The sequence below is a fragment of the Phasianus colchicus genome, chromosome 2, assembly GCF_987193195.1.
Source record: "Phasianus colchicus chromosome 2, bPhaCol1.hap1.1, whole genome shotgun sequence".
Classification (NCBI taxonomy): Eukaryota; Metazoa; Chordata; class Aves; order Galliformes; family Phasianidae; genus Phasianus; species Phasianus colchicus.
Genome location: NC_143437.1, coordinates 72802022 through 72817999, shown reverse-complemented (window position 1 = coordinate 72817999; position 15978 = coordinate 72802022). Strand labels below are relative to the sequence as shown.

At 39.9% G+C, this 15978-nt stretch overlaps 1 protein-coding gene across 1 annotated transcript; it reads right to left on the bottom strand.

The window, feature by feature from the left end:
• Positions 1 to 13217: 13217 nt before the first annotated feature.
• Positions 13218 to 14303, bottom strand: LOC116240706 (uncharacterized). The gene is made up of 3 exons (XM_031611159.2): positions 14217 to 14303; positions 14039 to 14099; positions 13218 to 13870 (listed from the first exon to the last, which is right to left on the bottom strand). Exons 1-3 carry the CDS (start codon positions 14301 to 14303, stop codon positions 13218 to 13220), a joined length of 801 nt encoding a protein of 266 aa, XP_031467019.2.
• Positions 14304 to 15978: the final 1675 nt, after the last annotated feature.

The window sequence follows — 15978 nt, the reverse complement described above, 5'->3', positions numbered from 1 at the left end:
ACAGTTTTTATTCATGTCTGTAAAAGTTGCTTCTTTTGTTGCAGTTTATGGAAACATTTGAAATTTTTGTGCAGTGTTTTACAACTGCAATAATCTGACCTTGTTTAAAATATAATTTATGGTAACAGTGTAGCGTATCTTCCTTAGAAAAACTTCTGTGGTTGCTGCAAAGGTATCATTGAGCTCTTGATGTGAAGTGATACGGGCCATGATGCACAGGTGTCTAATGTGATCTTTAGAAGAATGTAAGAATTTCTCAAAATATGATATAAAGGAGTACTTAGAAACTTATCACTACTGAGAACTTACTGTATTTTTATGTGCTTAATGTGGTTTTAAGTCTAAATGTGCCACCTGGAAAAAACGTATGTCCGAGAGTAGAACTGAATTTGAAGAGATCTCATGGAATAGTAACTACTAGAACTACCCCACCTGCCCACCCAATATTTTTTCTGTGCTTGGAGCAAAAACCACTGCAAGTGTTGTAACAAGAATTAGATTTCTGCTGATGGGTTACTACTGAAATCATAATCATTTTTGGAAAAATGGCTAAAATATTTCTATGGGAAAAGTTTTATACAGGTGCAAAGAAATAAAATTATTTAATATAAGAGCCCAGTTACTAGGGGCAGGGGAAAAGGTGGAAGTATTTAGAAGGTAATTGTTCCAAACTTTAAAATTAAAAAGAAAAAAATTCCAATCAAAATCAGGTGGAAGGGAAAACTCTATAATGAGTTTCAGATCTGAAAAGGAATTAAGGAATTTCTTTATCACTTCAGCCTCGCTCCCCTACTTTTCTTTCCTTTTTTTTTTTTTTTTTTTTTTTGGCTAATTGGTTAAAAAAAAAAAAAAAAGCTAAATTATTACTTTTAATGTTTTTACTCTGAAGAATTGCAGTTGACTCATCTTTTTTATGTTATAGTTCTTAAAGTAAATCATGTACCAACTTTATGCAAACTACAGAACAAACAGCATGGGAACATTAAGTTGGTCAAACTTTGACGTTCTTCTGCACATATAGAGATACCTGAAGTTACTGTTGGAGTATTCCTAGAAGGAAAATGCTTATGGTCTCTGAGATAAAGACTTTGTGGGGTGAGGGTACTTAATTTCAAGGGAAACTCTCAGTTCATTTCTACTTCTGTCAATTGTGAGCAAGTAAATTATTTCAGTTCTGTGAGCTGTCTGAGAAGTGACGCTCAATACATCTCCTCTGAAAGCAGGGTTTGTATTATCTTGCACAGATCTATAAAATAATACTGAGTTTTAAGGGAAAGAGTGTGTGCATATGCTGTTACTATTTCAGTACAACATATAAATTATGGTGAATATAGATTCTGTACCAGGGTATATCGTGTTTGCCTAGTGCCTTTCTTTTGACAGTGATTTGTCTCTTAACAGGTTTTTGAAACAGAAGGATGTTTATTTTTATTATGAAACTTTATATATACACTGTACATAATTTGAATTTCATTTCACACATGGCTCTTTAAAAGTGTTTTACAGGAGTTTTTGTTTTTAGCACTGTGATGATAGTAGAATATATCTCTGTGCACGTGGACAGGGCTGCTGTTGGTGTATTTTTATTTTTTATTTTGTGGTGGTGGTGTTTTTTTTTTTTTAATTGAATCTAGTGTACCCAAATCATAAAGAGGAAGTAAACCATTTGTAACCTAATAGCCATTTTAAGGTAAGTTGAAAATCTCACTGCCAGTCTTAAGGGATTTTATAAGTATTGATCCTCAACCTTCTACTTGCTTAAATTAGTGTCAGTATTTCATTTTTTTCTGTTACCTCTGACCACTACATTAAATGCTGTGTAAACTTCTAAAGTAATTTTATTTCTCAATTTCCTTAAGAGAATCAAGAAAAATATTAGCAGTGCAAAAGAGCCTGATATAAGTTTCATGTTGTTCAGATATGATTTTGTTGTGAATGGATAGTGCATCTTGGTTGTGTATTAAACACTGATAAATAAAATAACTTGTTTCTTCTAATACCCTACCTGGCTGTTGCAGAGATGCATTTGCTTACATGCATATGTAAAAAGTGTGTGTGTGTGTCTATTTGTATACAATATATAAACGTATATATGTATCTGTATGTGTGCATATAGCTGAAGTAATTATTTTTTTAAGTACTACATTGTTGATTTAAAATTATAAGCTAGATTTGGCTACCTTTTAATCAAGCAATGTTTTTAATTCCCTATGCTGTTTACAAAAGCAAAAGTTGGTTATGTATGAATATTATCATGAAAAATAAACACATGCCCAAAAAGTGTGTTTTAAATAGTGTTTGATAGTATTTTTTTTAATAGTTTGAGTTTGGAAAATAATTGTTTTACTTTTCTATCACAGTATAAGTGTACAGTTGTATTAAACTGAAGCAACAGGCTTACCAGTGCTTTTAAATAGATAGTGCTCCTGAAGATTTTAAGCCTATTTGCATTACATCTCTTGAGGTTAAGTTAAACCACTTGTATGTGTGTAATGTGCAGTATCTTCGAGTCCTGAGGTACTTCTCTTTTGACAAAGTAAAGCTGAAGTTTCTGGTTTAAACAGAAGGTTAAGATGAGGGGACACTCACAGCAGAGGGGTTTACAACAGAATGCTAGAATGATGTCTAAGAAGTCAGCATTGTTCTTATGGTATATTATGCTGTTTGGGCATAAAAACCATCCAGAAGATGGAAACGATGGGAAATTACCTTCTTAGTGTTTGAAATATATATCTTGTTATTCCTAAAATGATAACTACACTGAATAAAAAAGAATAAAGCTAATTCACACATTCATTTAGTATGTATGTTTCTGTACATGAATCAAGGTATTTTACAGTGTTGAGTAATTTCACATTTCCTTTGTCATGTTGTAAGTAACTGTTGGCTGTAGTAAAAATGGAAGATCTTGCTCCACAATACAAATTATTTTTTGAAGAATTAGTGTCTCAGGAAAGTCAAGAAGTAAACGCAAAACATACTTAAAATTTGAACTTCTTTATGCACCTGTAATTGATGCTCTTGCAGGGTACTGTGCAGTACTTCTGCATTTTAACAGATAAAGTATCTCCTAAGCTATTTCATGTTCATTTAGTAAGTGTTCAAGTTCACAAATGTTTTAAATTGCCTTTCTGTTTATATAACATGATCACTTTCTGTACAATATATAGAATGTAGGTTCCATATTTTTTGTGTGGAAGATAAGGAAGAAAGAGTACCTTTTTAATGTGGATAGAGGAGGCAGTGGTACAGCAAGAAGTTACAGCTTTCATTTCTTATACTTCAGTTTAGTTTTGTTTTAGGAAAATACTGTAAGAATATTGAAATATTCTGAAAATTAGCAATAAAAGCATGAAAAATGAATTTCCTGACCTGTATTACTGGTAGATGTGGAGGAAAAGCAGCTCAACTCTGTTATAATTGTGTTAGTACTTGACAAATAAAAAAGTACATTCTGTTAGCACTGAGTCAAGAAAGAAGGTATTTATATTACTGTACATTATAGCAGAATTGAATGGGTTGGAAGGGACCTGTAGAGATCATCTACTCCAACCTTCCTGCTAAAGCAGTTTCCCTGGAGTAGGTTACATAGGAAGCTGTCCAGATGGGTTTTGAATATCTCTAGAGAAACAGACACTGCAGCCTCTCTGGATAGCTTGTTCCAGTGCTCTGTAACCCTGGAACTTTTTCCTCATGTTTGTGTGAAACTTCTTGTGTACCTGTTTGTGCCCATTGCCCTTGTACTGTCACTGGCCACCACCAAAAAGAGCCTGCGGCCATCCACTTTGTTCCCAATTTTTAAATATTTGTAACCATTGATAAGATCCATCCTTCCAAGTTTTCTCAAGGCTAAGCAGTCTCAGATCTCTCTGCCTTTTCACATAAGGCAGATGCTCCAGGACCGTAATCAGCTTTGTGGCCCACCACTGGACTCTATCTATAAGTTCCCTGTATTTTTTGAACTGAAGAGCCCAGATGGGGATGCTGTACTCTGGATGTGACCTCACTTGAGCAGAGTAAAGGGGGAGGATTACCTCCCTTGACTGGTGACACTATTTTTAATGCACCCCCAAGGATGCACTGTTGTCTCATGGCCAACCTATTATCCACCAGGTCAGCCTCTAACCTGTATGGATGTGTGGTATGATCTTGTTGTAAATATGTGCATTCCACTGTTCAAAGCATATTCAAAAATGGTGACTTTTGATCTTAGGATATACATATGTAAGTATATGCACACAGAAATGATTGTCTGCCAGACATGAAAAATGTAACTGTCTTTTTATGGCAGAGAAGATCTTGTGCAATTTTCAACTGTTCGCAGATCTTCGCTGGTCAGGTAAGTGTTTGATCTGAAATAGCTCTCTTCTTGACCTCTCTTCTTGACTACGGTAGTCTAAAAATATAATTTTACTGAATTTTTCATTAGATATTTTTAATAATAAATAATGATTACATGGAAATGCTTTCAACGTAGGTCTTTTAATGTAACACAAGTGTACGATGATTGCCTAAAAATCCTCGTTAGAGAAAACTGAACTTAGTATATTTTAAAAATGTACTCTCTAATATGGCACTTAGAGGTGATTTACCACTTTGGGAAATGGTTTTGAAAATCTTTCTCATCCCTACTTAGAATATATAAAAGGGATTTTTTTTTTTTTTTTTAATTTGCAATAGTTGTATTAAAGAAATTTGAAGCGAAGTTTTGCTCGTTCTATGTGGAGATGAGACAAACAGATGTGAATACTTTCTTTTTTTAATACATCAAAATGAGCACTATGAAGGACCTGGCCTTCTGAGTTGGTTTTGTAATTTGAGTTCACTACTATGGAAACACAGTGTGATGTTTCAAAACTGGTTTCTCAAACTGCAATGCAATTCATCAGAATTCATCAAGATCAGACCAGAACTCCAATTGTTTTTTGAACACAAGTGAAAAATTAGGTGTGCAGCCTGTGATGTTTAGCAGAATTTTCTTAGAAACATCTCAAACATTGTGACAGAAAATACTCTTCATAGAGCAAAGAGTCATTATTTATTAAGATGAGATACCTAGTTAGTTTGATAGATACTACAATATGTATATATTTCAAAAATGTAGTATCTGCCACTATCTCTGATCAAAATAACATGAAATACTTTTATTTTAAAAAATGTAAATGCACTGATTCAAAAGGAACCAGTAATCTCAGAAAGCAAGATTAATTTATTCTGATTTTTTTTTTTTTATAGAATCAGATTTTTCAAAGGTGAAAAAATATTGTTTGCTAGTAAGAGATCTGCATGGGTACGAGTAAGGAGCTAACTGAGACCTTACAGATCTGGATTAAAAAAAGTGTAGAGACAGATGGTACAATACAGGGGGACAGTCACTTGCTCATTCTGAGTATGCTATTTCTGAGACAAGCCAGGATGCCATTGGCTTTCTTGGCCATCTGGGAACACTGCTAGCTCCTGTTCAGCCAACTGTCAATTAACATCCCAAGATCCTTTTCCTCTACACAGCTTTTCAGCCATTCTGCCCCAAGCCTTTAATGATGCATGGGATTTTTGTAACCAAAACGCAGGACCTGACACTTGGTCTTGTTAAAGCACAGTTAGCCTCAGCCCAGTCAGCCAGCCTATCCAGATGCCTCTCAAGGTACTTCCTACCCCCAGGCCACTTCCTCCCAACTTGGTGTCATTGCAAGCACTAAAGGTAAGGTCCAAGTCATCAATAAGGATAGTGAACAGGACAGCCCCAATACTGACTCCCGGGGAACACCACTTGTGATCAGTCGCCCGCTGGATTTCACTCCATCCACCACCAATTCTCTGGGCCTGGCCATCCAACCAGTTTTTTACACAGCAAAAAGTACGCCTGTCTAGGCTATGGGCTGCCAGCTTCTCTAGGAGAATACTGTGGGGGACAGCATCAAGGCTTTTGTTGAAGTCTAAGTAGATTACATCCATAGCCTTTCCCTCATCCACCAGGAGGATTACCTGGCTCTAGAGGGAAATAATGCTGATCAAACAGGACATGCCTTTCATAAACCCATACTGCCTGGGCCTGATCTCCTGGTTGACCCACACATACTGCATGATGTCAAGGTGATATGCTCCATAGTCTAAATCAGGCATTTTTTCCCTATACCTAATATACTGAGCAATTGCAGTGTGCTGGATTAGCTGGAAAGATGTAGCCTGTGAGAAACAGGTAAATCATTGTCTTGTAGCTCATTTGAAAAAGAACCAGGAGGAAGAATCGCACATATTTGGGGCATGTGCTCTGGGAGCCAACAGAGGCCCATGAGAAGCTGGTCACATGGCAACAGCAGAGATGGGGAAAAGATGCTTCTCCAGAGAGAACTGGGAAAGAACTCAGAGAGGAGGACAGAGCAGGCAATTTTGGGTTAATTGATCTGTAGAATAGATGGGAACAAAACAACTGACAGAACAAAATGGAAGCTGAAGCTCTGCTCTCTGTGTCAGAATTGACAAGGATAGAGTGTAATGTCAATAATGTAGTGAGAATCTAGTGCTACCGAAATGCTTTAGTGTAAAATATGCTTAAGTTTCTGAGCTCAGTTCTGAAATATTTTTTTCCCCATTATCAATCAGAACTAATGAAATTATAGCAATATTACGCCATTCACAAATGTTTCCCGTAAGACCTTCCTGCTCTCTCAATTTTTTACATTTACATATTTTATAGTATCACAGATGTAGAAAAATAACTACGTAATGTCTGTTGTTGAAATTTTTAGAGGAAGGGTATTTTATTTATTTATTTATCTATTTGGTTATTGCAATTATGACTCTAGACACGAGATTTATGTCCCAGTTATGTCACAAAAACTTGCTGGCCTTAGGCAATTGCCTCAGACTCTCATGTGTAAAGCTGAAGTCATACTTCTTATCTGTTACGATTTGGCTGCCTGATTTATTCAGTTGTTAAATGCATTTCTTTCGGAAAAGACTGTTGCTTGTGATGATTTGCCTGCAGAGCACAGTGGGCACCCTGTCACTCTCACATTCTTATCCACATATTGCTAAAACAAAGCCATCTTCATAAGTCAAAAATCTATGACAGAACTTTTGTATGGAAGTGTTTCTACTGGTGTTTCTGCTGTGGTATTTAGAGTAGTTAAAATTCTGCTTTAAATGCAGCTGGACAAGAATAAAGGCTGTCTGTCTAATACAGCTTGCTTTTTCCTAAACTAGAAGAAAATGATAAATGTGATACATATTTTATCAGCAGATACTGTTATTATTTTAGCTGGGCTGCTGAGAGGGGTAAGAAGTAAATAGTGCACTTCCCTTAGGCTACAAACAAGAGGCCCAGAGCGTCTTGAAAAATACTCCAAATTGCACATGCTGACCATATGAGAAAAAGGTTGTCCTACAGCAAAAATCACTTCTCGTGAAGCTGCAAGCACCTGTGGGAAGTGAGCGAAGCACTTCTAACTTTCCAGTTTCATAACCTGCTCCCATGGTCAGCTGGGAGAGAGCTCACAGTACTTCTTTCTTCAGATCCCCTTCCCATCTCACTATCCAAGGCGACCTTGAATTGTCTTCTACTCTTGCTGCCACCTGTTCACTTTGCTTTGCACTGAAGACTAACTACATTTTCTAATGCTAACATTGCTATGGAGGGAAGCAGAAAGGACAGACAGCTGGGGCAGAAGGGTAGATCTTTCAAAAAAACCTCAACATCTTTTTCTTTTTTAGTTGGAAATGGAACATTCAGTAGCATATAAACCAAGGTGTGGCCTATGAGCATGGAAGGTGACCTCAGTGCAAGATTCTTAATGTGTTGCCCACAGAACTGTGCATAACATTGTAGGCTGTACTGCAGCACAAGCATCAGATTAAATGTACTCTGAATTGCCAATCACTTAACGTCAAACTTCAGTTCTTTCCTTTTTGAAATTTCGGGTTAGATTTTACTTGTCAGTCAGACCAAAATTCTGAGCATGGATCCTTCCCATTTCCTCAGGCAGCACTTAATGCATGAACAAGGCTAGTTCATGAGGTAGCAAGCTGGATAAATGCATTATGAACAAGCAGTGCACTGAAATTCAAAGCTCAGTCAGAGCATGAGTGAGGAGGATCTAAGGAAGCAGATTAAAGGGAGTGGGATATGGGTGAGACAGGAGCTGTCAAGAAAATAAAAGAGCAGCAAGTGCAAAAAGAAGCACTGCTGTGCTCTAGCCAGTGTTCACTTCATGAAAATAGCAAAACTCGGGCAAATTATTGAGTGCACACACTCAGGTGCTCAGAGTTCAGCCAAGGCTTGTGTTATGATGAGAGAAGCAGCAATCACAAACATACTGGTAATAGAAAATAAAAGAGAAATGAATTTTGGGGTTAGATTAAGTGTGAGAAAAACTGGGAAAAGCTTTTTAAAAGTTTGCAGTTGACAGAGTTCAGAAAAAGAGCACAATTTCATGTGGCTACTTCCATTTCCTTCCTTTCTTTGCTCAGATTGCTAAGTGAATGATTTTACAGTGAATCTCTTGCTGCTGTTGGAACTTCTGCACAGGAACAGGGACAATGTGTAACAAATGATGAACAATTTTATTTTTGTATTTCCAAGTACATTTCCTCCTTCCTGAGTGTAGGTTAAGATGAACTGAATTATTTGCTTTGGGGATACTATGCTTTTAAGTGTCTTTATCATGTTACTATTTTAAATGCCATAAGAAGACAATAATTTGTTCTGCGTGTTAACCACAACCAATGTTTCTCAATGAGCATTAAATGAATTTATAAAATGTAAATATAAAATAGCTTTATGCACACGTAGTACTAATTTGCCTATGCTTTTTATATAGATACAGAGACTCATTTAATTTTTTGCATTTTTTACAGCCTTTGTATCTTTAACAGCTTCTAGTTACAGCCAAATGCTTCAGTTTACTTTGTTTGTTTGTTTTAAAGGTGTTTAAATGATTCTTCTGTTTTTACAAGCTCTGTTGATTTGCTACTGAGCCCAGATGCAGCTTAGTCTGGAGTTTTGGTTCATATTGTACCTCAAGTGTTGAAGTTGTTACTGACAACTCATCACATTTTATTATTAGTAGTAATAATGATATTTTAGGACAGGAATGCCTGGGGATAAAGGAAGAGTGAAATCCCTGCAATTTTCTGTTCCAGAAACATTAATAGGACAGCTCCTTCTGCCGTATGTGCTAAGTCTGCTGAGCATGCACAGAGAACCTGCGGCTTTGAAGAAACAACTGTGTTAACAGCATACGTGTGAAACATTTCCTTGCACATAGGCAATAGACTATCTGTTGAAAGCCAAGAGCACAACTGCAAGACAGTTGTTCAGTGGAGGATCATGAAAACTCATGCATAGCCTGGAAGCAGAAAATGCAATGCACATGTGCAGAGATGAACTGTTGCACATGCCCAAGATGGTTGGTGCTCAGGACATAGCAGCACTTGTCCATGGGTGCCTGAGACTTCTCTCAGAAGGCAGCTGGCTGCTGGCTGCTCTTGCACCTTCTTCCAGGACAGTTCCTGTAAGTGTCTTCAGATAAAATGGGACCAGCACCCAAGTAAGCAATCCTGCCTCATACAAAAGAGAATAGATCAATTTATTTCATTTTCCCACTAATGACTATATAATTGACATAGGCAGAAAATATACAGAAAGTGGAATGGAAACAAGTTTTAATTCATAAGTAAAGTAAACTGTAAGGGAAATTTTGATCAAGAACAAATGTTTGAAACTGCCTTTGCTAGTGTATAGTAACATATTTGTTCATGAATTAGTTCCTGCTAACTGACAACCAATTAATGGATCAATCTATAGCCTGTAAAAATCTCAACAATCTATCCAGCAATTTAGAGAGATGTATTGTATTAAGCTACTTTGATTAAGTGGGATGTCAGCAACATTTACTCCAAAATTATGCAGTACCTAGATAGAGGGTTTCACATAATATTGTACTAAGATTGCATTAAGTCATTGTATATGTATTTTTTTCTCTCACAACTGCAAACATATGTGGTAAATTATTTCAATTCATTTTTTTCCCATTAACTTTTATCTTAAGAAAATTAAATACATGATTTTTTTCTAATTTTTCATCCAAATAAGCAAGAGTGATCATGATATAAATAATAGGAGCAGTTTAGCATTTCAGTCAACACTTGAACCATTAGAAACATTTGAACAGCTATGTTAAAACATTATTTTCTCAAAACATTTTTGCCAGTGGTCATTCAGTATCTTTTTTCTCTAATAGAAAGCAGAAAAGGGAAGATATTGAGCTTAGCAGAAGCTTGCCAATGAGTATGTTATTATGCATCATTAAAACATATAAGTTAGCAAAAAGGCAATTAACATCCAAAACAGAATTGTAGTCCCTTTCAGAAACAAACTGCATTTATTTCTGTTCATTGTCAATGATATTGAGTTCAGTTGCACAAAACAATCAAATGGAAATGCTGTGTTACTGATACTTAAGTGACGTAATCTACTGTAGGGAAGGGGGGTTGACTGTAGTGCTTCAAATAATGCATATTAGCTTGTACCTCTGCAATGAACTTTCTGGTTGCTCAGCTTTATCTCTTGTATCCACAATATTAAACTGTATCCTGACCATTCATAGAATACTTGGCAAACAGAAGGAAAATGTAATAAAAACATATTGTTATATATTTGTTCCAGCATGAAAATCTAGTATTACTAAAGATTCTCATTTATACAGCATTTTGAGATCTACAGATGACCAATGCTATCCGAAGCACTCTTTCTATGCTGGCAGTATTTTATCTTATTTGGAAATCCCAGCCTTTGTGTGCCAGCTCAACTCACAAATAATGAAGGAATATTCTCATCTTTTTTACGCTGGGTATCTAAAAACAAGGTTTTGAAGACACTAAAAAATCTTGCTGCCCAGTTTCTTTGCACAGTGGCTGATGAAAACAGACAGCTTCAAGAGATTTTGAATGAAGTAGGTGACATGAACATCCTGTTTCAAATATTTTACATTTTCCTGGGCCCTGAAAGGGCTCAACTGAAGTCAAGGAGTAGATAAATGTGAATGGAATTAAGAAAGGAGAGTTAAGGCTCTTGCACTTCAAGAGAAGAGCTCGTGCTCTTCAACATCTTCATCAGTGACAGACGATGGCGTTGAGTGCACCCTCAGCAAGTCTGCAGATGACACCAAGATGAGCGGTGCAGTTGATACACTGGAAGGAAGGGAAGCCATCCAGAGGGACCTGGACAGGCTGGAGGGGTGGGCCCATGAAAACCTAATGAGGTTCAACAAGGCCAAGTGCAGGGTGATGCACTTGGGTCAGGGCAATCCCAGGTATTTATGCAAACTGGGGGAATATCTCCTTGAGAGCAGCCCTGCAGAGAAGGACTTGGGGGTCCTGGTAGATGGGAAGCTGGACATGAGCCAGCAGTGTGCGCTTGCAGCTTGGAAGGCCAACTGTGTTCTGGGCTGCATTAAAAAAGGGGTGGCCAGCAGCGAGAGAAAGGTGATTGTCCCCCTCTGCTCGGCTCTTGTGAGGCCCCATCTGCAGTACTGCATCCAGGCGTGAGGCCCCCAGTACAGGAAGGATGTAAAGCTCTGGGAATGGGTCCAGAGGAGGGCCGCTAAGATGATCAGAGGGCTGGAGCACCTCTCCTATGAGGAAAGATTGAGGGAACTGGACTTGTTTAGCTTGGAGAAGAGAAGGCTCTGGGGAGACCTCATTGTGACCTTCCAGTACTTGAAGGGAACATATAAACAGGAGGGAGAATGGCGTTTACAAGGGTGGATTGTGATAAGGCAAGGGGGAATGGTTTTAAACTGAGAAAGGGGAGGTTTAGGTTAAATATTAGGAGGAAGTGTTTCACCGAGAAGGTGGTGACACACTGGAACACATTGCCCAAGGAGGTTGTGGATGCCCCATCCCTGGAGGCATTCAAGGCCAGGATGGATGTGTCTCAGGGCAGCCTGGTCTTGTGGTTGGTGACCCTGCCAATAATTGGGGGGTTGAAACTCGATGATCATTGTGGTCCTTTTCAACCAAGGCCATTCTATGATTCTATGATTAATCTCCAGCCTAAACATGGATTTCTAACTCCTCCTGCTTATTCTCCATGCTGCATGCATCGGTGTACAGGCATTTCAGGGAGCGAGCTAAGTATGCCCGTTTCACCCTAGTGGAGTGGGAGGCTAACTGGCCTTGATCAATACTAGAGGGCTGCCCCACCAGTGCAAGTCCAGCTACAACCCCATCCCCCTTCTCATCTCATTTATAGCTCTCAGAATGAGCCCTGCTTATTCCTGTCCCAGAACCCTTTTGCCTCCGTGACATAAACCTTTCCCATGCATTACTATCAGGTCTGGTGACTTACAAAACCAGCCACTATCAAAGAACCCAAAGCCCTGCCTGTAGCAGTCTCATAGCCAGACATCTGTGCACTGGCAGAGGCTCAAGCCCTGCCAGACAGGTTGCAGCCAGCAAGGCGCACACACCAACACCGTTTGCTCACCTTGCGTGCTCTGTGGTGGCAGCTAGCTTCTGCTCTCCCTGAGGCTACTTAGGCCTGGTAGCCTGGCCCAGGGTGGGCAGTGCTGGCTCCATCCATGTGAGCTCGGCAGCCTGCTCACAAGCTGCCAGCCCCCTGGCACAGGCAAACCACTTTTTCTGGCTTCAAGAAGCCCCCAGAAGAGCATTTCATCAGCCCTTTTTGCCTCAGATCCCTTCCCCAGTGCAGTCTTAGATGCTCTGAAACTGTTCTTTGCAGAGAGAGCTTGCTCTTATTGCTAAAAGTCAAGAAATGAGGATAACAATTCTCTGAAGGCTAGCATGACTTTTATTAAATTATCTTTTTCAAAATCTGAAAGATCTCAATCTGAAATGGTATGATGCAAATGATGATCTTAGTTCTCTATTAATATGTCAACATTAAAACCATAACAATGAAGGCAGAGTCTAGGCACTGGCAGGTTTCAGTTCTGTGGTCTCCTTTTCTCCAGGCCTGAAGCTGGTCCTGGTGTTGGTCCTGCAGCTGCTCAGGCTTCCATCTAGACTCTGGGAAGTGCTGGGGAGGCAATACAATACTCAGAAGGCCTCTTGGCCTTGCTCTTCCACCAGCATTTCTCCTCCTCTGTTTGAAGGATGTTCTCATGCGCGTTCGTCCCTTTCATGGTGGCAGCATGCAGGAAGAGGTTACAGGCGGTTGCTCTTCAGTTCCGCCACCTGACTTGTAGCAATCATTCTTAGTGTTGGGCCGTTTTAGGGACACCAGGAGCTGCCAGTAGAGACTTTCCGTAGCGAGCATTTCCGATTTCTCTGTGCTCCTCACTGAAGCCAGAGTTGAAGGGCTGGCGGGCTTCAGCTTTGCCATCTGCTTTTCTCCCCAGGCTCAAAGCTGGTCCTCGGGATGGTCTTGCAGCTGCTCCTGCTTTCCTGTGCACTTTGGGAAGTGCTGGGGAGCGCATATGCCAAAAAAGCCTCTTGGTCTTGTAGTCCCACCAGCATTTTCTCTCCTCTGTGTGAATGAGGCCCTCCTGGAAGACCATCCCTTTCACTGGTGGCTTTGTGAAGTTGGAGATCTCAGGTGGCAGGTCTTCAACTCCACCGCCTCGCCTAGGACGCTGACTGAGCGTCCTGGGGATCCCACGTGCCACCAGAACCTGCGGGCGCTGGTCCTGTCTGGGGAGCCTGCCGGGTTTCCCCACAGAGCTCATTGTACCAGTGGCAGAGTCCATGTGAAGAGAGGGGCATGCACTGCGCAGCAACAAAGGCCGGGTCTTTCCTGGCTGGATGAGATGGGGCAGGATGGGATTGCCCTTCCATCCTGATGCTTGCTGCTGGGAGCAATGTGGCCTGCACAGGGGGCTCCTGTGCCTGCCTGCCTGCCTCTCAGCACCTGTAAAACAGGGAGCAGGTCTGAGCCACAGTAGGGCAGGGGGCACCGGGGATCTTCCAGGCCCACTCAGTCTGGCTACTACACGACAGAGACTGGTACGAAGCTTGGCTTCTCCCAGGGGGTTGGCCCTGCCTGCGAATGTGCCAGGCTGACCCTCAGGGGACTCACCTGACTTCGATGCCATCACTTGCAGCCACCACATCCACCATTGCTGGCGCCGGTCAGAACCCTACGGGCACATGAATGTGGCACAGTTCATGAGGACTTGCGGGGCAGCCCTCACCCCCCCACACCCAAAGCCCTGAGTCACCTAGCTCAAGTGACTCCCACCCTCAAATTTCCCTACCTGTCGGCGCCAGGAAGCAGTGAGCAGAGACACCCCAGCCACCAGGATCAGGAGGCTGGGGATGAGGAGAAAGCTGTCGACAACCATCGCTCTAAGCTGGTCACGACCGCACTGGGAGAGACAAAGTGCTGGCGCTGGCTTACATGGGCAGAGCCATGAGATCATAGTCTGTCGGGTGGGGATAACTCTGTGATGTCACAACCCCCAGCCCGTATGGAAGTAGGCTGGCAGTAGCCCCCAGCATGGGGGTGGGGGGATTTATGCACATAACTTGTGTATAATATAAAAGTACATGCAATTAGAACTTTAACAACAAGTGAACACATGTACCAGCTTGGGGACCATCCCTGAGGTGTTCTGCATGCCATCCTTACTTCAAACACCTGAGTTAGGCACAAGTTAGAATGGGAAAGTGGTTTTAGTTTGCTTTTAGTTCTCACTATCCCAATTCTTTTTTAATGGGTGATTAAATGAATCTTCTTCGAGCTGAATGAATCTTCTTCAAACTGAAATTGCTTTTTGCATTGTGTGATTCTATCATTCTATGATTCTAAGGGAAAATAAATGCAGAAATAATGAAGAAAGTGGGATGAGTATAAGAGACCGAAAATAAAATAAAATACAGTTTTTAACTGTTTTTTTTTTTTTTTTTTGAAATTCGTAATATGATGTCTCATTTATTGCAAGTCTTTTTAATCTGTTATTTGAAATTGAATATTTTAAAAAAATCACTCTCTTGATAGCTTGAGTTTGCATCTAGGTAATTTAGCAGTAATAATCCAAACTGTGGATATAAACCGTGAAATTCTTTTCCTCATTGATTAACCTGGATAGGATTATTATCTAATGAGTAGGGAAATTCCTCAAGATATGGCTATATTATTCACAAGCTTTCAGAACATACTAACAACTGGCCTGTTCCTATTTGTTAAAGGAAAAGAACAAAATCTTGTTATAGTTACTCCTCTCTGTCAAGTCTTCACTCAGACGTGGAAGGCAATTGCTGGAAGAACCTTTGTGGACTTCTGTCTCATAAGCAGGATACAGAAAGTGTAAGTCTATCATATATGACTCATCCTGCAAAGCAGAAACTGGCACACAAATTGCTGATGTTAGTGAAAGAGGTAGAGAAAAAGGGTCTCTTTCTGCTGCATGGTCATGTAAATCTACTAGGTGCGGTTTGCCCAAGTTCAGTTTTACCAGATTGAAATTTTACGGAGGATAAATTAAAAGTAGCTCCCTCTGTAGTCCTATTCATGGACTTTAGGAACTTCTGGGTGACCACAGAAAAACATTTCAAGGCCTTGACAGAGTGTATCAGGAAGTAACTTCTCAATCTAAAAGCATTCATTCTTGATGCTCATTGAAGTATTATTTAATTGTGTAAGAAATTACTGAAATGTCAGTAGATATATTTTGCTATTGAAGCAGTATCTCAGAATCTGGGTTTCAGTGCAGGCTTCAGCTGAATTTGTCTGCTTTGGAAGAAGGCCTTGCTAGTCATGGATTTTTACACAAGGAAAACCCAAGCTTGCAGAGGCTGCAAAACTGGATAACTGCAGAACTGAAATTGAAGGCTAAGTCACATAGTAGTAGATAGACAACCAGTCTTGATCTCCAGTCTTTTATGTTTGTATAGAAGTTGATATGTAGCTTTCATCATGAGACTGGTATTATGAAGGAATTTTGACTCAGAACATCAGAGCTGTATTAAGGCTACTTCACAGGAAGAACAGTGGCAAGCAGTCATGTGCACTGTTAA

Coding starts and splice junctions, on each gene's coding strand:
- LOC116240706 (XM_031611159.2), bottom strand. CDS start 14,303: ATGGTTGTCGACAGCTTTCTCCTCATCCCCAGCCTCCTGATCCTGGTG. Junction 14,100..14,216: donor CTGCTTCCTGGCGCCGACAG/GTAGGGAAATTT, acceptor ATGTGCCCGTAG/GGTTCTGACCGGCGCCAGCA. Junction 13,871..14,038: donor AGTGATGGCATCGAAGTCAG/GTGAGTCCCCTG, acceptor CCTGTTTTACAG/GTGCTGAGAGGCAGGCAGGC.